The sequence below is a fragment of the Anser brachyrhynchus genome (genome assembly GCF_964034855.1).
Source record: "Anser brachyrhynchus genome assembly, chromosome: 4".
In the NCBI taxonomy this organism is placed as follows: Eukaryota; Metazoa; Chordata; class Aves; order Anseriformes; family Anatidae; genus Anser; species Anser brachyrhynchus.
The window spans coordinates 2,419,224-2,441,135 of NC_137698.1; the positions used below are offsets into that span (position 1 = coordinate 2,419,224).

Genomic DNA, 21,912 nt, shown 5'->3' on the forward strand with positions numbered 1-21,912 from the left:
CAGATCCCCAAACTGGCCGCAGAGAGAAACAACGCCCTGAAAAAGTGCCAGGGAGACAAAGGGAAGCAGTGCTGCAATGTGCTGAGTACAGGCTAGCTTAAGGCAGGAGTGCAGCACCCAGAGCTTCTGCGATTAATTAGTTAGACTGGAGCTTCTGGGTCTGTGAAAATAAAGTCCAAGAATAAAATGGAAGTTACACAATCATTACAGATGGGCAGGCATTAAAGACGTCTATGTTGCCTACTAAGATTTTGTCCAGGAAGACATCGTAGGAAAGCAGACTTTAAGTTATTTATGGACAGGCAGAGCCTAATGTTTTTAATTTTCTAGACAGCTCAGGAGGCCAGTCAGATTGGGAATACAAGCAAAATGTGTCAGGAAGTCCCAACTACAAAATAATAAAAAAGTATTTTTCAGGAAGATTCCCAGTAATGAGGCACCTAGCCGTTCGACTCATGGCTGAGAATTGAGTCTGTTCTACACTCAGGGAGAAGCCTTCTTTGGTTTACAGTGTGCTGTTACATTTGATTTTTAGTGACAAAGTGGTATAAACTGATTTGTGCTTGATTTTTGATACTTGCTACTGGCCATGCTGAATTCATTTTCTAATCATATGGATGCCATATGTATTCTTTACACATAGACTGTACTGCGGGATTTATTATCCTATCCTTTAAATATACTGCTGTTGCATGTTCAAAGTCCAGTGTATTTACACGCTGCAGATATGTTTACCCCTAGCAAATTAGGAGGTGTTGTAAAAATTGTATATATCCACATAATTTCCTATAATCGTTATGAAATGGTGACATGAGAGAGCTTTCTGTTGGGAAAAATGGTACCTCAAAAAAATGGTACCTCAAAATATATCCTGTTTATATATTTTGACTAATTCAGTTCACGAAGGGGAACGTTTCAGAGACATGTTAGTTAGGCAGAGACAGAAAATGGGTTCTGAGCAAAATTACGCTTTCTTCTGAATGCTCATGAACATCTTTCAGTGCACGTGCACCTTTAGTTTTGGCTACAGTGCTTGCCCTACACGCGTACTTAGGCCTCTCACTCAGGAGATAAATGCCCGCGCATGGGACTGTCGGTGTTCCACACGCCATGGGAGCAGAGCCAGGCCCCATAACGTACATGCTGACGGCTGGCTCCCTTGTTATGTTAGTAATATCTCTGCTAAGTCATAGCCCATATGCGTTTTGCATGATGGATGATCAGAAATCAGATCGTCAGGGCCTCAGTGCTGTGCATGCTGTGAGAGCTGGTCCCGAGTCAGGGCCGCACTACTTGTTCGTGCCCAGAAAAAGTCATGCAATCATTCTGCTTTCTAGGTTTTGTATTATGCATAAGGAATACTGGAAATGTCGGTGAGTTTGACTGCTAGCTTTAAAATAGTAATGCCTAACTAACGGCTGGCAGGCAGCACGTTGCATCTGAGATCCCCTGACATTGCTCACGCTACAAGGAAAATAAAGTGCTAAAAATGAGGCCAGAAGGGAGGGGAGTATGTGATGCTGCTGTGTCATGTTACTCCTTCGGTATTGTTGCCCAGTGGCCAGAGAAGGAGGGGAGCCACTCTTTGTGAAGTAGAACCGATGCCGTTCTCCTGTTTCGACAGATTTAACAGTACAGCCTTGTGAGTTTTTGATAGATGCACTTTGAAATATTTCAAATGAAAGTTGCTTCATGTTCAGGAGTTTTCTTCTGTTAGTTACGCGCATGGGTGTCCATGGGTAAAAGCCTGAGAGTTTCCTTTTTCCCCCTGCCTGATGCATGTGTCTGTCTCCTGCCTGCCCGCAGGTACCAGATACACACCGGCCTTCAGCACTCCATCATCCGGCCAACGCAGCCCAACTGCTTGCCTCTGGATAACGTCACGCTACCTCAGAAGCTGAAGGAGGTTGGTTATTCAACGCACATGGTTGGCAAGTGGCACCTGGGGTTTTATCGCAGAGAATGCATGCCCACACAGAGAGGATTTGACACCTTCTTTGGCTCGCTCTTAGGCAGTGGTGACTATTACACTCACTTCAAATGTGACAGCCCTGGGATATGTGGCTATGACCTGTACGAGAATGATAATGCAGCTTGGGATCATGACAATGGCATCTACTCAACGCAGATGTACACACAAAAAGTACAACAAATCTTGGCGTCTCATAATCCCAGGAAACCTATATTCTTATATATTGCTTATCAAGCCGTTCATTCGCCTCTTCAGGCACCAGGCAAGTATTTTGAGCATTATCGATCAATAAATAACATAAACAGGAGAAGATACGCTGCGATGCTAGCTTGTTTGGATGAAGCCATAAACAATGTAACTCTTGCTTTAAAGAAGTATGGTTACTATGACAATAGCATTATCATATATTCCTCAGATAATGGTGGGCAGCCAATGGCGGGAGGAAGTAACTGGCCTCTGCGAGGGAGCAAAGGGACCTACTGGGAAGGAGGCATCCGTGCTGTTGGCTTTGTCCATAGCCCCCTTCTGAAAAACAAAGGGTCCGTGTGTAAGGAGCTGGTGCACATCACAGACTGGTTCCCCACTTTGATCACGCTGGCAGAAGGACAGATCGATGAAGACATCCAGCTGGATGGCTATGATATATGGGAAACCATTAGCGAAGGCAGACGTTCTCCACGGGTAGACATCTTACACAACATCGACCCAATTTACACCAAAGCCAAAAACGGGTCCTGGGCAGCTGGCTATGGGATCTGGAACACCGCGATTCAGTCCGCCATCCGAGTGAATCACTGGAAACTACTGACAGGAAATCCTGGATATAGCGACTGGGTACCTCCACAGGCCTTCAGTAACGTGGGCCCCAACCGCTGGCATAACGAACGCGTCTCTTGGTCAGCTGGCAAAACCGTGTGGCTTTTCAACATAACCGCTGATCCGTATGAACGGGTGGACCTCTCTGCACGCTATCCAGATGTAGTGAAGCAGTTGTTGCGGAGGCTTTCACAGTTTAATAAGACTGCAGTTCCTGTTCGATACCCACCTAAGGACCCTCGGAGTAACCCAAAGCTGAATGGAGGAGTCTGGGGTCCGTGGTTTAAGGAGGACGAAAAGAAAAAGAAGTCAGATAAAAGTAAAGGTGCGAACAAGCAGAAGAAGAATAAGAACAAGAAAAAAGCAAATCGGAAAAAAGGGCAATCATTACATTGCCGTTCACGTCTTGCTGGTGGATAGACTCAAGCACATGGTCTTTTGCCAAGTCTAAGTCAGCTTGGCCCAACTTTCTTGAACTTCTCACGGAGTATCCAGAAATGCCAGCTCTGCACTATGGATGGAAGCTGTCATCTTTTTGTTTGTTCTCAAATTTCACCAGCACAAGATACCTTGACACTGTGCCTTGAGTATTCATGAACATCCACACGACAAACTTTCTCCTCTACAGGAAGAATGGTGCTCACCCATCACAGCTACATTCCAGATAACAACACAGATAACTTCAGAAATCACATTTTTGATGGACAAATGGTGGTTCCTTGCATAAATTAGTCGGAACTTTTGGAGACTATGGAGAGGTTAAAATGGCAGATGATTTCAAACTGACGGATGATTCATAGGGAGAAAGGAGAAACAAAACTTGAGAACCTCTGTAGGTCAGAGAGTGTTAGTCACCAACCTATGACATTTTTTGGTACAGCACAGCAAAAACATGAAGCCATCCGAATAACTTTGGGGGGGTGGGGGGGGTTGGGAAGAGGAGCCTGATGGGAGGAAAGCTGCTTTAGATTAGACTGTGTCTGTCATAGATAAACCAGAAATACTTTTTAAATTCCCTAAGTGTGCTAAGCTCACCCCATTTGTAGTAAAACCAGAAGGCTGTTATTCAGCACACATGAGCAGCTAGCACATGCCGTGTATAATTTATTATAGGCATAGGCAAAAGCACCAAAAAAATCACCAAAGTGAATGTAATATTTAAACACTTTAAGATAGCTATACTACAGTACATAAAAGACATAATTTATTTTACAGCACAATACTTTTTTGTCTTCCATTGCAACTTTAATTAGTGGGTGATGCAAGGTAGCCCTCTGGGTGCTAGGGTTGTTTGTTTGTTTGTTTGTTTCCTTTGATTTTTAATTTTATTTTCACTCTATCATTCAGAGTTTTATTTAACAGATCCACATCCTCAGAGTACTGTAAAACAAGAAAATACTGTAGACACTGCTAGGATGAGAAAGGAGAATGATTCGGGTACATCATTTCAGTATGTATTTGCCTCCAATTACTTTGAATGTAACAAAGTGATTATTTGATTAAGTAGTCACGTGAATATTGTTCAGTTTCTGTACAGAAGCTAGGCCATCTGTATGTTTTTGGGGAGAATTCTACTTTAAACTTCTTATTTATATATCTATTAAAATAGTTTATTTTTATGGCATTCAGAAAAGTAGTCTGTCTTTTTTTTTTTTTCATGGAAGATAGCAATTCTGTTCTTGTTTATTTTAAATTAACTCAATAAGCTTTTTTATTATTATTATTGCTGCAGGGCTGATTTTGTGACATTTCCTTTCTGAAACAGCATTTCTCCTTCCACTATGTATATAATTAGAGGCCTTGTTCACCTTTAGTCTTTCCCAAGGTGTCTGCGTGGATGGTTAATGGATATACCAATTTCATATTCTTGATAATCTGTGATAATTGGTACAATACATAGGCACATTCAAGTTTCAAAATGAATTACATTAAATAAATTTGATGATTCATTTGCTAACTAGCTAGAACATAGTTTGGTAAATTTAAAATAAGCATGCTTCCCAACTATATCTCATTTGAATCAGGAATCACATTTATATAGATTGATTATGGTTGAAAAATTAGAACATTTCTAAAATAATTGCACACTAAAATCTAAATCATGTCCAACACTCAAAAAAAAACAACAGACTTTTTTGAAAAGAAACTAACTGCAGACATTACCAAAAACTGGTAGATTGCAAATTTGCAGCTACTAAGCAGAATAAAGCTGTCATTTGCAAACACTTAGAAACAAGTTAGTCAGATTTTAGAGTTATTTTTATAATGAATACACTCAGAAGGTAATAAGAATGGGCTTCTTGAGTAGTTACCTGTAAATAATCGTAAAAGGATAATGTGTATCTGCAGAAGTGTTTAATATTGTCACTACTCTTTTTCATACTGTGTGGTCGTAAGAGGAATAATTAATTTTCTGAGAAATCTGTCTAGCTTTACTTGAGATCCAGAATATTCAGTGAGTGAGCAGGAACTCAACTGTTCTCTAATTTGTCACTTCTTTTAAATGTACCATTAATGTCTTTAAAAGAAATGATAAAAACATACCGAGATACTGTATTCCAAAGTGGCACGTATAAAATACATGTCTTTGAGAGAAAACTTTTTTTTTTTTGTCTTTGAAAAAAGACTAAGACTTTAACAAGTAGTCTGGATCAGTTATCAGTACACAAATGTATATACCAGTTGGACAAATGTGGAGACACTTTTTATGATGTACCTTTCTAGTTTGGGAAAGAATCTACGTTTCCGTAATAAACATTAGCAGAGAAGTCAAGGAAGCAGGAACTGGTTTTGAAACACTATGCTGTCCGGTTTACATTTTAACACACAAGTCATTACGTTTATGTTTGAAATATGCCTGTGTTGAACACTGAGTTCAGAATCAGAAAGAAATAGTAACGCTTCTGACTTTCTGAGGTCATTTGGAAAGGGATGAAATTAGATGTGTAAGCTAAATTATATATAAAAAAGGACTGAGATATTTTGATATATTTTGGCATAATAGAAATAAAGGCATTGTAATGAAGTGTTGTGCTCACAGAATCTATGATCACCCTTTTCCATGAAGTGTTTCATGGTTCTTCTATTGGTCTGAAGCAACCAGAGAGCATTATTCTCTGACAATGTTTTATTCTGTAAAAATTTCATGTGTGGTTTTTTGTTTTTTTTTTTTTCCCTCAGGCAAAATGTGAGTCCTTGAAAGCAATTACTGCGAAGCAGAACAGTGGATCAGATCTTGCATGACTATATATTAAATATATGTGCCACAAGTGTAAGTGTTTGTAGAGCACACAGTGGGAGTACATTTTCTAAGGCTGCAGTGGCTGTCAGTTAGGTTGATTCCCTTAAAATCAATTCTCTGATCTGGTATAGGGCAACGGTTGTATTTACAGTGGGATAGAAAATATGCACAGTATGGAAGCCTTCCTGAATCTTTTGCTGAAAAGATCCTGATGTGAAAATACCACATTGCCATTTTCCTGTCTACTTTCACTCATTAGTTCTCTTTGCACTCCAGCAGTACAATGGTCTTGAGTTTTTGGTGATACTACAGAGCTCTCAAACCCAGCTTTCTGTTTGCAGAGTAGTTCATGCACCCACAGCAGTATTTCACAGGCTATTTACACTTCAGGATGTGTTACTGTCCAATCCCTGGGAAGGCAGGACAGGTAACTCCTAAGAATGTCTGAGTTCAAAGAAGGCCACCAGACTTACTGAAACCACAGTCCTATACTCTGAATATATATACTTATAACCATCGGTCCTCCTGATTGCTGGACAGATATACTGAGGCATTTAACCATTTGCTCAGGATGATTTATTGTGCAAGGTATCTTGAAAACAACCTGATATTTGGTGTAAGTCACAGTAGCTGGTCTCTCTACCCATGTTTTGAAGAGATGTAGAAAAAGTCTTGGGGGAAGGGGCGGGGGGAGGAAGGGCAGGGAGGATCTTTTATTATTTTTAAATTGTCTTGACTCTTCTATTTAACAAATGCTATTATGGATGCAAGAAAAAGGCAGCACTGAAAGTAGCTCTCTGTTCTGATCTTAGTGACAGTTACACCTTTGGAAGGACCCACCTGAGCAGGGAGACAATATTACTTGCTTTTCCATGTGTTGTTGATAGCTGTGATCCTGGATAATCATTTCTACACCAAAGCAGCCTGAAGAGTGAGAAGCATAACTGCAGGGCAGAGAGGAAGAAAGAAAAACTTGAAACAAAACAAAACAGAAGAACGAAAGCCTTTCCTTGTGATCCGTGCACCCTGAACATAGTATATCATGCTGAATTTCTTTTTAAAGTCCCGTAAGTGTGAAAAGTATTTGTGTTATCCTTGTCAGGATTTCTCAGTCTTATTCTAAAGCTCTTTGAATTATTTTTCAAATGCTTAAATAATTTTATCATCCACTGTTACGAGTTAGCTTTTTATCATTATTGTTGTTATTCAGTTTGACATAAAGTTGGAGAGAAAGGACTATCCTGACTACAGATAAAGACCAGAGGAAGGAAGTGCCAGGAACAGTAAGTAAATCTATAATGGCAGTCCTTCTATATGGATCATGTTGTAAGATATCCTTGAGGTTGTGAAGCTCAGGCATGGGAGATGAGTTATCATAACTAAGGGAGTCATTATTGTCTGGAGCCACCCTATAGGTTCCTGTATCTGCTGAGACATGCGGCTGTTTTGGAAAGTGAATTAGGCCATTAAACCCAGCAAATTTCTGTCTCTCCCCTGCAAGTAATGGATGCTGATTGGATTTCAAGCTGATGAAAGAGCACTCACATTCCTGTCTGTACAGGATTATGCATCGTGGGTTATTTGAGGTATTGTCTAGACAACATTGAAACTTCGTTTTTTTGTGGTCTCACTGCACAGAATAAGCTTCTTTCTTTTTCTCTCACCATGTTTCATGCACTGCACAGTCGGCAGCCAACACTCACACTTTTATGCAGCCATCCACATTTGAGAGTTGCCTTTTGCAAATAGTATTAGCTTTTTGCATCAGAAAGTGAGACAGCAACAAAAGTTAGAACTTACGAGGTAAGATACTGGGCAGCAGCACTTGCGGGTTAAACTAGGAACTGACATGCTGTTAAATTTTATTTCAATTGAAATAGCTTCAGATTTGGTTGATGGCAAAGAATAAGTAGCTTCTACAATGCAATTAGACAAAAGACATGGTTATGTCTGAATTCTTTAATTATAAGGAGATACTGAATTTCTTCCAGTAGTATTCTTGAGTACAAATGGGGGTGCTGGATCTGCCAGCTTTCACTCCAAAGGTCATTCTGAATGTCTCTGAATAAAGAATAATAATAATAATAACGTATGGTATGCTCTGTAGGATATTCTTCCAGATATGGAGATCTGTGACCAAAGGACTATACCTTTGCTGACTATCGTTGTGCATTATACCTGAGTCCTGGGAAAAATAGATGGTAATATTCAATGTGTAGCATTCACAGTCTAACAACATGCTCTTTTGGCCATCTTGCTTTAAATCCAGTGAATATTCATCAGTGATGTTAAAACAAAGTAAATAAAATAAAGCTTACTTCATGATGCATAAATCAGAAATTATGCTATCAGTGTTAGGTCCAAAAAATAGTGTTAACTCAGAGAAGGACACTGAAATACACACTTCTTCGTCTGTTGACTACTGGCTTAATGAACTGTACTCCCAAGACAGCAGTAATTTTGCTCTTTCTGCTCTCAATCACTTATTTTCTAGTTTCCAAGAAAAGGCAGAGAATGCACATTTCCACAAAAAAAAGAGCATAAGATTTAATTTGGCAGTTAGATAACACAAGCTTCAGTGCAGTGTTCCATTTCTGTTCAGCAAAGTACTCAATAAAGTACATCATTTCATTTCTGAGGAACTATTTCAAGGTCTTGATGAAGTGAAGGAGTCATGTAAAAGACAGGTCAGTGTGAAAAGAGAAAAATGTTCCCTTTCTCTGAATTATGCTTGTTTTTGCCTCTGCCAAACAAGTTAATAGTAGATACAAATGGAGTTTAGAGTATGAAAGAAGATCGAATTAAGTGCCTAGATTTGAATTGGAGTTGCAGCAAAGGTATATTCCACAATGCAGTTAGGAGCTATTTTGTAAATTCCATGTGTTTGAATTATAATCAGAGCAATGATGCTAAAGTTTAGCTTGTGACCACAGTAGAATAACTGATTAATGACTGTTAATTGTGAGTTTCCAAAATGAGAATAGGGTCCTGAAATGTCATACCAACACAGCTTGAGAAATATGTTTTTAAAATTCCTAATAAACATCAGTCTCAGTAAAAGTCAAGTATTTAATCACCTAAAATTACTGCAGGCCGTGATGTTAGTTGCCATTCCCAAGATTTGCCTAAAAAAATCACTTTTGAGAGTTACTTGACAAGGCCACAATTATTCCTCTTTTAAATGCAGCTTTGCTTCTGCTAATTAAGATTATCTATCACAGAGCTGCATGCAAGAGAAAATCAAAGGGCCCTAAAAGTAGGAAGAGTATCTAGCATGCAGTTTGGAAAAGGACATAACTAGTATCAGAATCTAGTATTTGCCGAAATCCAATGCAATAGAGTAATTCATTCATTTTGGATAACAAAGATATGTTTTTATTTTCTAAGGTGGTTAGAGAAGAAGGGAAAACATGGCCCTGTGAGAAAATGAAGATACCTAGCTGTGACTAGTATGGTACATAGAATGAAGAAATTGCAAGTTGCTTAAAAGGATCATTCTGGGAGGGCAAACTGAATGTCATTATAGAAACACTTAATCTATCATCATCCGTTCATGTGTGTGTGTGTATGTGTGTGTGTGCGTGTTTTCCTAAAACAAACAACTTTCAGAGCTCTGAGTACTGGCAAAACTTTAAGGCCAAGGGTGTAACTAGTGATCTCGTATCTTTGGGCAACCTTCTTAAGTCGTTCCATGACAGCATACCTTTTCTTATTGATGGGTTCCAGTTTTATTTCGGTTTTCATTAGCAGATTTCATTACATTTTATCAATTTGGATGGATTGAATAGAATTAGTTTTGATAAAGAGAATATTGGAGCTTTTTTGTTGGTACGGTTTGTCCTTACCAGATTTCTTAGGCTGTCAAGTAATCACTAAGCAATCTCTTACCCAGACTGATTTCTAGTATACTCAAATAATTGATCTCTTATTATTATGTGGGTAGCTACTGAGGATTTGAAAATTACATTTACATCATCTCCATTCTGTTCTGGTAGCAGAGGTAGTTATCCCTCACAGGCATGGGGATAAAATAAATGTAAACCTCCAAAAAGAAGGGTTTGCAGGGGTATGGAAGGAGCACACAGCCCCAGCCTTCAGCATCATGACTTCAGCAACACACAGCCTTACAGCTGCTCTCTTTGACATTTTTCTCTCTGTGATTTCTTTGAGATTTTAACTGCCTCTAGATTTTTTGTGTTCCCTTTGAAAAGGAAAAGGCTAAATGATTAATTTTGCTTTCAGCATCAGATGTGAAAGTCAGCTTGGCACCCTCCTGTGTCAAACGGCAGCACAGGAAGAACAAGAAGTGCCTGGTTTGCATCAGCTCCCTCAGTTCTTCTGTGAAGGAGGAACATGCCATGCTGCTTCCACTCCCACCACTCTCCTCAGCCTCAGGTCATGCTACCGAGTCATTAACATTAAAGTCATGAAGCTTTTTAGTGTGTGAGTATGCCAAGCTCCAATAATTATCCCCAGATAACAAGCAAGTTTAAATGAAGCAATGATTGCTGGTCAGTCTTTAAGCACTGCCTCCTAAAAGCACAAGATCAGGCGATTCCAAAATATTGGAAGTCAGGCAGGCGGGGCAGAAGGCCGGCCTGGCTGACGGGGGAACTTCCACTGGAGCTTAGGCAAAAAAAGAAAGTGTACTGCTGCTGGAAGGAGGGTCGGGCGACAAGGAAGGAATACAGGGATGCTGTTCGTGTTTGTAGGAAGAAAATTCGTGGGGCCAAAGCCCAACTAGAGTTGAAGCTGGCCATGTCTGTGAGAGACAATAAAAAAGGTTTTTTTAGATATGTTAACAGAAAAAGGAGAACCAAAGAAAACATAGGTCCGCTACTTGATGGGGAAGGTCTCCTCACAGACAATGACATAGGCAAAGCAGAGACGTTTAATGCGTTCTTCACCTCTGTCTTCAATGTTGATGATGGGCTTCGGGACCCTGGGTGCCCTGAGCTGGAGGACCATGACGGTGGGAATGACAAACTCCCTACCGACCCTGAACGTGTGCGGGATTTGCTGCTCCACCTGGATCCATAGAAGTCCATGGGTCCGGATGGGATCCATCCCAGGGTGCTTAAAGAGCTGGCTGACGTCATCGCAGGACCTCTCTCAATTATTTTTCAATGATCTTGGGAATCTGGAGAGGTCCTGATAGACTGGAAGCTGGCAAATGTTGTGCCAATTTTCAAGAAGGGTAAGAAAGAAGACCCTAGAAATTACAGGCCTGTCAGTCTCACGTCAGTGCCTGGTAAAATTACGGAGAAGATGATTCTTGAAGTTATTGAGGCGCACCTGGGGGACAATGCAGTCATTGGTCCCAGCCAACATGGGTTCATGAGGGGTAGGTCCTGCCTAACAAATTTGATTTCTTTTTATGATAAGATCACCCATCTAGTCGATCAAGGGAAACCAGCTGATGTGATCTTTTTGGACTTCAGCAAAACTTTTGACACAGTTTCCCGTAGGATCCTACTGGACAAAATGTCCAGCATACAGCTAAACAAAACCATCATGCAATGGGTGAGCAATTGGCTGATGGGCAGGGCTCAAAGGGTTGTGGTTAATGGGGCCACATCTGGCTGGCGGATGGTCACTAGTGGGGTCCCTCAAGGCTCCATTTTAGGGCCAGTCCTCTTCAATGTCTTTATAAATGATTTGGATGTAGGACTAGAAGGTGTTTTGTGCAAATTTGCTGTCGACACCAAACTTGGAGGAGTTGTAGACTCTGCTGAGGGTGGAAAGGCCTTGCAGAGAGATCTGGACAGATTGGAGAGCGGAGCAATCACCAACCACATGAAGTTTAACAAAAGCAAGTGCCGGGTCCTGCACCTGGGACGGGGCAACCCTGGCTGCACGTACAGACTGGGCGACGAGACGCTGGAGAGCAGCCCCGCAGAGAGGGATCTGGGGGTTGTGGTTGACAGCAAGTTGAACATGAGCCAGCAGTGTGCCCTGGCAGCCAGGAGGGCCAACCGTATCCTGGGGTGCATCAAGCACGGCGTTGCTAGTCGGTCGAGGGAAGGGATTGTCCTGCTCTACTCTGCGCTGGTGCGGCCTCACCTCGAGTACTGTGTGCAGTTCTGGGCACCACAGTACAAAAAGGACATTGAACTGTTGGAGAGTGTCCAGAGGAGGGCGACGAAGATGGTGAAGGGCCTAGAGGGGAAGACATATGAGGAGCGGCTGAGGGCACTTGGCCTGTTCAGCCTGGAGAAGAGGAGGCTGAGGGGGGACCTCATCGCGGTCTACAACTTCCTCGCGAGGGGGAGTGGAGAGGCAGGGGACCTATTCTCCGTTATCACCAGTGACAGGACCCGTGGGAACAGTGTCAAGCTGAGGCGGGGGAAGTTTAGGCTGGACATCAGGAAGAGGTTCTTCACCGAGAGGGTGGTTGCACACTGGAACAGGCTCCCCAGCGAAGTAGTCCCTGCACCAAGCCTGTCTGAATTTAAGAAGCGTTTGGACTGTGCACTTAGTCACACGGTCTAAACTTTTGGGTAGACCTGTGCGGTGCCAGAAGCTGGACTTGATGATCCTTATGGGTCCTTTCCAACTCGGGATGTTCTATGATTCTGTGATTCTATAAGCAGTAGATGTTCTGGTTCCTGTACTTTCTTTCCAATCCCTTTCTTCTACATGCTGACTAAACTTGTGGGATGGTTACATCAAAATCAATGGAAGATTTTCTCTATTGCAGATCCAACTGGATGAGATCCCACTGACGTCTGTTTCCTTCTCCTCCATGCCTACAAAGACCAGCATGAGGACTTGTACTTGAAGACAGTCCTTAAAGTCCAGATAAAATCATATCTTTCTCAGATATGTCATGGTTGTTCCTCAGAAGTACTCAGGCTTATATAGTAGACTTATTACATACAGCGTCTTGCTAAAGACACGAGCATGCTGGGTAGCCATTTCCTATACTTTAATTCCCATTTCATTACTCAAACCTAGTAAATTCTGTTTAACTAGAAGATAACGGTTACTTGGCTAAACTTCAAAAAAAGCATCCAGTTCTGACTTAAAGCAGAAAAACATGACTAATCTATTAATTCCCGTTGTAAATCTCTTGCAATATTTAATATCCGAGTTAAAAATATGTATACCTTCTTCCTAATTTCATTTTTTTTGTCTGGCTACAGATTCCTGCCTTTTGATGCCTTTATCCCCAAGACTAAGTAGTCCTTTGGCACCTGGTGTTTTATTATTGTACATCTGTATTCCAGTCTTTATTATTTTTTAAAAGCTGAACAGATGGGGTCCTTAGAGATTACACATTGTGTAGCACTTTCTCCAGTTCTTGAATAGAAACCGAGGCTTTTTTTACACAGCTTGTCCAGTTTTTCAGTGGACTAGGAAAAATGTGGACATCAGAAGTGGATACAGTATTCCAGTACTAATTTCATTCAAGTGATATGAAGGAAGAAATACCACCTCCTCAGAAGTAAGGAGTACTCTGCCTCTGACAAAGTACATGTCCTCTGTGACTCTCAAACTGATTTGACGGTTGTTACCACCCCAGCCATCCTTCCTGGTACGCCTTCATTTCTCGTTACATACATTCTGTGCATCAGTCCAGGGGGTTCAGTAAAACACATTTTGTTGAAGAAGCTGAATTTATCAAGTAATGTGCAGCACTTTGTGGTCGCCCTGTCCCCCTTGTTGTATACCAACCATTCTACCAGCCTTCGTGTCACCTGCAAATCTTGTCTGCAGTCACCTTGCATGGGCTGGACCCAATACAGCTTCCTATGAAAGCGTCACTCTTCTTCTAATGATGATTTCTCACTGTCTGCTACTTTGGAGGCCTACCAGGTAGCCATTGCTAGTGCAGTTTGGTGTATGCTCTGTTTGCACCATCAAACTTATTTTAACCTGTTGATTGCTTGGTTCAAGTAGCAAAATAGTTTGGCATCTAGGAGTTTGGAAAGCCCAAATCTTCTGTGATGGACGGTAGCAGCAATGTTCAAACTCTGCCCTGCAGGCAGCACTGAGCCTAGAGCATCCCCTGCTGCTTTAGTCTCGGGATGGCACTCCCAGCCTGCCCGGAACGGGCTGCATACTTGGTGTTTACTTTTCTCGTTCACCGTGAAGCAATCTCTTACTCATTAGGTGGTGTTTATTCTTACACTGAAAAAAACAAAAGCCTGTTTGAAACTGTTCTGAAAAAAAGGGATTGTGATGTTTTCTCCCAATTTCATTCTTTTTTTCAGCTCCTGTAGCTGTTTTCTAAAAGCCCACTGTGCAAAACAGAAGGTGAAACTGTATTAAATAAAGAGGATATAAAATAAGCTATCTCTTTATATTTTATATCCCAGAGTACCCTACCAGCAGCCATGCCTGTAATTCAGGAAGGATATGGAGACCCTACTCTAAGGAGTAAATTTTCAGAAGTCACTTCTTCGCATTTCATGATTCTATGAAATGGGGTACTCACTGTTTAACTCACACTTATTTAGATCAGATATATTATATTTACTCAGATATACCCTTCAGGGTAACATGCATAATGAATGTTTTAACAGTTGTGTTCTCCAAACTGAATGTGTTGAAGATAATGTAGGTGAGTAATCAATGCAACAAAATAGCTACTTCCCATCACTGTGGACAAATATTTGTTCTGATTTTCCTGATCCTGAGTATGACGTGCTGGTTTATCATTGCTGGATAGTGAAACTTGCTTCATCTCACTGAAACACTACTGTGATACACATACCTAGTTATTTCTTCCACTGTTTTCCTTCACTGTGTGTATTCTTGGTTTTGAGCAGTTTCTGTATGTTTACTAAATCTGCCCTCATCATTTGCAGTGGTGGGCATTATTTTTGTCCCTGTTTCACATACAGAAAATGAGACATAGATTGTTTCAAGGTGACAGAGGAAGTCATTGGCAAGGTCTGGCAAAAGCCCAGATGTCCTGAATTGGAGCCTAATGTTTAAACCATAAGGTCAGCATTCCTCACACACTTATCAGGTGTGCTCTGCTGGAATTTAGTAGCAGCAGTAGTTAAATCAGAGTGCAGCAGTACCATGGTAGCCTCTTGATTGCCTAAGTCAGCTGCTATATATTGAATTTGGAGATGAAGAGAACTAGCTAATGCTCTCATCATTAGCCCAACAGTCTGGGGAGGTGAGGGTTACATTCTAAAAGCTGCTTCTACCTTTGCTTTCCGTTTAACTGGGAGGAGCCAGGGGTAGAGGAATATGGAGGTTCACTTAATAATTTGCATCCTAAAATCTTCTAATTCCATACAACAAGATGAGTAATATTTTCCCTTGGATAACATCAAATGTATTTGTAGGACTGTCTTCTAATTCCATAACTTATTCAGCCTGTAATTGCCTTGTGATATTATTCACCCCAAACCATTAATTTTATTATTTGTTCACCAAGTATGTTCTGAAAACATAAACAAAAGTACAGTTGCAAGGGCATCAGTACTGACAGAAAGCAAACAGCTTTAATAATGAACATAGGGCGGGTCTGAGAGGTTGCAGTTCTGTTGTTTGTAGGTCTAGGTGAGATGCTTACTGGCTTAAATGGGCATTTCATAAATTATGAAGGTTGATGAGACAGCATTAAACCAAAATTACTATTTATTTGTTTAGGGAGTGCAGCTGGAAGAAAAACACTGTTGGTGTAATGTTGCCAACAATCTCTTTTATTCCCAGAGATAAAGACGCGTTGATGACTCTCTTCCGAATTCTCTCCCGAGATAGAAACCTTCCCCAGGTATGAAAGCATGTTTCTAGTACAGCTGTTGAGATTTATCAATCCAGTACTGTAACTGTGTCATGGTATTATGACTCCTTAATTTACTTTAAAGAAACAAAGAAAATCGTACTTTTTAATGTATATTAAATGTACTGCATTATTCAACATTACTTTAGCTATCTACTATTTATTATAGTCACGGTAGGTTTTTCCTGATTCCCTCAACCCTTAAGCTCTCATTCTTTTCTATTATTGTATGTGTCTTATTTGTCTTTCTCTTCACTCACAATCTTAAATTATTTTCAGTATTTCCATTAAAAACAGCAATGCTGTTTGTAATTCCAATCTGCACTGGTCCTGTAAGCTTGTTTCTCTTTTAAAGCAATGCAGTTATTTCCTGATCTGTAATACGCAATAAACAGGTTACCCTGTGCAACTAGATGGAAGATTAAATCAGTGCTTTTGTTAGCTAGTTGAAGCACAGGCTTTTGCTAAATTATCCAGAATGCCTTTGCCTGACCATCTGTTTCAAACGGAAATGAATCTTTGGCTTTAATTATAAATCTCTTATGAATATTATTTTTCTTCTTTTCTAACCCAGTCTGCCCTTTTGGAGATTGCTTGAAATCTCCCTGCATTGTACGAAAGGTGGTTGGGATTGCCTGAGTGGCTGAAAGTGTGTTTTCATATTATTATTTTTTTTTATTAGCCTTCCTGTTAATAACTTTAAATCTATTTATGCACTTGCTGCAAGTTGAAGCAAAAATCCGTGTTACCAAACTGTGTTTACAAATTTGTTACAAGATACCATGTTATGAAGCAGCCTAAGTATAAACGTGTTAAACCATATGGAAAATCCCCCACAATCTTGCTAAATTGTTCCAATGTTTAATCACCCAGATCATTAAAAGTGTGCACCCTCTTTCTAATCTGTTTTTCTAACTTCACTGTCCGGTCCTCATATCATACTATATTTTTTAACACGTTCCCCATGAAGGTGTGTGTAGGTTGAGACTGAACTCAAAGAGCTCCTACTTCAGGTGCTGTTCTCCAATGAAAAGGATCTCAGTTGTTAAAGTGTGTAAGGATCTCAGTAAGTGCGTAAGGGTCTCAGTAAGGATCTGTTGTTAATGTGTGTTGTAGGTATTTTTTCGAAGAAAGACTGAAGTCATGCTTTTATTTTAAATTAAATGAGTGCGCAGGTGGAGGAGGAAACGGAGGACTCTGGGCAGGGGTGTCAGGGAGAGTCCTTACTCTTTGCCTCGATCTTGTAAGGAGCAGTAAGGGGAGCTCTCCTTTCCCTTCCTCTGGGTAGAGAGGCTTCCCTTTCATTCACATTGTCAGCTAACCATTCTCCAGTTAGTTTCTCCTAGCTGGGTTGGCCAACATGCCTGTCACATCCAGCACATACTATTCCCTTCCGCCTACCCAGGCTGAATCATAATACTGCCCTAACTTGCATCTTCCATGGTGCAGGGTAGCAACTCCTTTTTATGACCAAGACAGAAAAGAAAAACAAGCCGAGTTACACTTCTTGGCACATCTTCCAGCTTCGCTTGAGAATTTGGCCCCAGCTAGTCAGTAAGAAGACCTTGAGCAAGCAGAAGAATCGTTTTCCTGCCAAGCTGTCTTCCTGAGCAGAGGCCAACTTGTAGCAACTCAGTGTGCAGATGAGTCAGTGAAAAATGGACTTAGGTAAACACTGTTAACTGATGTTACAGAAATTTCTGCAGTCTCTCCAGAGACAGCTGCATTTATTTCTTCATACAAGAACCACAGAAGTGGGGAGGTGTATGAACACTCCTAATTGAAATCCTAGGCTATGACATATCCTAGGTCTTCTCGTAACTTTTACCCCTTCAGATTTCAGTTCTTGTCCATCTTCATCATCAGCTATTTGTGCATGTCATCACAACACAGGCCTACACATAGCACTGCTTATGGAAAAAATATAAATAAGTAGTTCATTCTCTTCAAAGAAATTCTAATTTAGAAAGTGACAGGTTCCCTTTTTATCTTCTTGAAGGCATTTTCTCTCCAGAATGACCTGGGTAACTCTTACCAAAACATACTTTATTCATATGGTCCAGAATTCTCACATTAAATACAACATTTTTTGAAAATAAAGATTTAAAAAAGAAAAAGAGAAATATTTCTTGTTTTGTATAGCTAGCTTTCACTCTACAGAAACTGATCCAGACAAAGCATACACAGGATACTTGCTTTAAATAAATACATTTGCTTTTTAGGAGAGAAATTTCTCCACTCTTACCCTGTGGTCAGTTAGCCTGTAGTTGTTAGGCCCATTCTAAATGTACATTTTGTACCACAGTAATTTGTTGATGGGATTTTGCACCAATGTATTTAAACCAATACATCTCCATGATCATTGCTATTCCATGCAGGATATAAACGTATATACTAACATGGGTTCATTTGGTCGCCCTCATAGGGAGAATTGTCTTACTTTATGTTATGCTTGGCAGAAGGTAGAGAATCCTTCCTGCACACTTTGGAAGTGCTTGACCATAACACTTCTCCAATTGTATTTGAACTGTGTTGATCTGCCTGCTGTGTGATTTCACAAGGTGATCTGTATACACCTTCTCTCTCAGCAGAGCACCCAGACCTTGGATGCCATGGCCTCAAAGTGTGTCATCGTAACGCCCACTGCCGCTGTTAAATTAGCGTGGTTTTATTTTTCTCGTATGCTGTCCTTTTACTAAGTGTTTGCACAGAAAGTAAATCCGCACTAAATGTTTCCCACAGCTTTTAAAGGAGTCCTGAGAAGGTTTAGCTGTTACTTTACAAAATGACAGAGGCAAATGTCTTCACACTCCTCCCTTCTCCTCCCCCTACCATTTCTGAACTATATTCAGTGAGTGAAAATGATTCACTATGATTCATTCTCATTCCCTCCCAAACTGTGTTCTTCCCTGAAAAGTACAGTATTTCTTTTCATATTCTCTATGAATACTGAGGCTGTGACTTCTTTCTCTTGTGTTTCTCAGAAGTTTAGCAGTAGCTCCTGTAAAGAAGAGGCACCTGAGGAGCATGAGAGAAAAGCTGGTATTATATCTGGAACCAGCTCTTGTGTACCTCTGGGAGAATAATGTCAGCTCTTGGCAAAAGCAGGCATGTTCCTAAAATTGTTCATCTGGACCTTAGTGTTTCTAGGATATGAAATGCAGAATAGGATAAGAGAAGCAAGAGATGGAGGCTATCTACAGAATTTTCTTTGTTTCCTTGCAAGCAAAGGCTATGGCTTTACACACTTGGCCTCTGAAAAGTATATGTCAGTTGCTGGACAGATTAATTGCTTAGTGTGAAGCAAGAGAAACGTTGATGCTTCATCCAGTTTTTCGTTTGTGTTTGAAGGAAGACCTCCAAGCAACAAAAGCATTCATCTGGACTTTTACACCAGTAGATGACTGTTGAACACGTATTCTCTGTCACTCTCTATGTGTGTATTTAGTACTAGGCAATAAAAGATAAGCTGAGAGACTTGCAAGCATTATCATATGATACGAGAATCACTTTTTTAAGCAAACTGGTCCTGGAATTTGGGCATCTTTACTTTTCCATTCATAAATCTACTAAGTCTTCTAAGGCCTCCGAGTGTTTATCACTCGCATTAGGTCCTCTCTATACATATGGTCCTTAGAAAATGAAGCTCTGAGTATTTGTTTCAGGTTCCAGCTGCTCCACTTTTTGTTGTGAAAAGTGTGCTCAGACTCATTAAATCTGCAGGGCTTGGAAGCTGTCCTTGTGGTTACACCACAGACAATATTGCATGCGAGACCCAAGTGCTGTAACACTTTGGCATGAGGCACAGTGCATGCAAGAATTTAGCAGCAGTCCCAGAAATGACTCTAACACATCTCCTGTTTCTCAGCTGCTGACAAAAAGGTGCTTTTTAGAAAAGTCAGAAGCTAAACAGATGTCCTCGGAGAAGCTGAAGAGGGAAATATTTCTCAAGTGAGCAATTTCACTTGCAACATGGAGACTGCTTTGGTAGGTTTCTTGAGTGACCAGCAACTTTTCTACAGGTCATGGGGTGCAGAGCTGCCTTGCTATTTTCTGCCCTGAGTTACGTGGGTAAAACATGATACAGGGCTTGATGCTGAATGTTTAAACACATAGAGGATGAAGTCCTATGGGTTAAATTTCTCTAGGCCAAGAGGGGACTGTCCTTTTATGAACACGCATAAGTCAGCTATGCTACTGCGCCACTTCAGTTGCTTCCAACTATAAGCAGAAATCCAGAGGCTGTTTGAAATTCATGAACCAGATGCTTATGAACCTTTTTTCAGAGAAGTCAAGTTGCAAGTGCCAGTAAATAGCAGATAAAGTAGAAGCAACTTCTGTGCCACTGTTGATGGATGGCAGGGAAAAGCAGAAGGAAATATTAAGTAAGAAATTATTAGTTGGTGAAGGGTGGGAAAAAAGAAGGAATCTTTTCATTTCCTTTAAGCTTGCTTGTTTCTTGAATTTAACACAGCTAACCTGAAATATATATTTTTTAAACTCTGCTTCTCATTTGCTTTTGCATTGCTTTCATCTTGAGTGCGAAATTCCAAGTTACTGTGAAAAAGCTGCCCTAGGAATATTCTTGGCAATACTGCAAGCAGAAAGTACAGGAAACCTCACAAGAGAGTTTGTTCCAGCAACACTGCCATCCACGTTTCACAGCTGCAAGGACATTCAATGTAAATCTAAACACCTTCCTTTCCCTTACACAAAATCTTGCTGAAGTAAAAGTACCTAGGACCAGAAAAGTTTAATTAGCTATGGCACAATCACAATCTGCTGAAATAAAAGGGGGAAAAAAGTCATCCATGAAAAAACTTTCACAAACTAAACTGGGGCCAAGATAGTATAACCCAGTTACTGCATGTCACGCTGGCCAGCAGGCAAAGCAGGAGAGCAAAGGGGAAAGATTTTTGTAGGCACACATTTCTCTGCCATTTCTTGTAGCCACTTTTGGCAAATATCAGTAAGTGAAGAAGAGCTGGTGCAGTAACGACTGTTGGAAAGAGGAAGGCAGCATTGTCTCTCATTGGCCTCAAGCGCTGTTTCATACCACCACTTCAGTTCTGTTGTGTCAGTGATGTTTTTTAGGATGCGCTGTTTATAACTGATCATGGGGTAACTTTCTGAAAGCGTATATAAGTGAAGAAACAGAGGGTATATGTTTATGGGGTGGTTAACCCTTCAATACTCTTACAGGAGGCATCAGTTAGCTGCTAAGTGTTACTGCACAGGTATATTGGATTCAACAGGCAGTAAATGAAGTCTGTCTCTGGTTCAAGATCTTAACTATCAGCTTAAGCTCTATGTCCCATCTAAAACATCTGGGAGACAGAAGGGGTCCTGACACCCCATCTTGACCTGGGGAATATTCCAGAGAAGACACCACCGAGGACATGTAAGACTGTATTGTGAAGACCTGGCTTCAAGCCCTCTTGAGCAGGCCAAGCCATGTTGATTCTGCCATTAAAATACAGAAACCTTCAGTGCTGAAACAGTATTAAAGGGAATAAATGTGATTCAGAGTTTCATTAGCTGATTTTACCTTGTGTTTAACTGCTGTCTTCCTTGAATGACACAGAAACTCAGCTTTGGCTTTTATGTAGTGTGCTAGTTTTCAATATGCTCCTCAGGCTTTCCCTAAAGGAAAGATAATACTGCCAAAGATATATGGAGAAATACATTGATATAGTTGCTTTTCTGTTTGTTTTTAATGTACAGTTTTGCTTCAATCTTGCTGTGTAACTAACACTTTTAAGTTAATTATTTTTAGAATTATTTTGCTTTTAGGCAGTAGATGTCTTACTTATTTCTTGATATTACTGAATTTTTCTCAGTTATTTATTGGAATTGACAAATCTTTGTTTCTAGTCTTGGCAAATGTAATAACCACGTTACCCTGAATTTGCTATTCAACCCACTTGTGTTCGTTTAGGGAAAATTATCCAAATGGTCTGCTACAGTTAAAAAAAATCTATATAGCATCATGAATGTGTATTTGTGTGAACAGTGAGACATATCAGGAAATATTTTATCAGTCATTTTTAGGTAGAACTCCAACTTAGTATTTTGTAAAATATAATACTGGAATAATTATTTGGGACCAATGTCACCAGTCAAATTAAGTGCTGAGTA

The 21,912-nt window shown here is 40.4% G+C and overlaps 1 protein-coding gene across 4 annotated transcripts in view; it reads left to right on the plus strand.

The window, feature by feature from the left end:
• The window catches only part of ARSJ (arylsulfatase family member J), a 51,319-nt gene extending 35,561 nt beyond the window's left edge, over positions 1–15,758 (plus strand). Inside the window, exons 2-6 of one of the 4 annotated variants that reach the window (XR_013950887.1) lie at positions 1,807–4,238; positions 5,969–6,059; positions 6,842–7,096; positions 7,240–7,312; positions 15,642–15,758. Coding sequence is in view for 1 of the 4 variants with exons in the window: in XM_080591246.1 (XP_080447372.1) it covers positions 1,807–3,208 (1,402 nt within the window). In the remaining 3 variants the exon portion in view is untranslated. Of the gene's footprint in view, positions 1–1,806; positions 5,814–5,968; positions 6,060–6,841; positions 7,097–7,239; positions 10,471–15,641 lie in introns of those variants that run through there. The other 3 variants (XR_013950888.1, XR_013950886.1, XM_080591246.1) reach the window with 3 other exon arrangements.
• Positions 15,759–21,912: the final 6,154 nt, after the last annotated feature.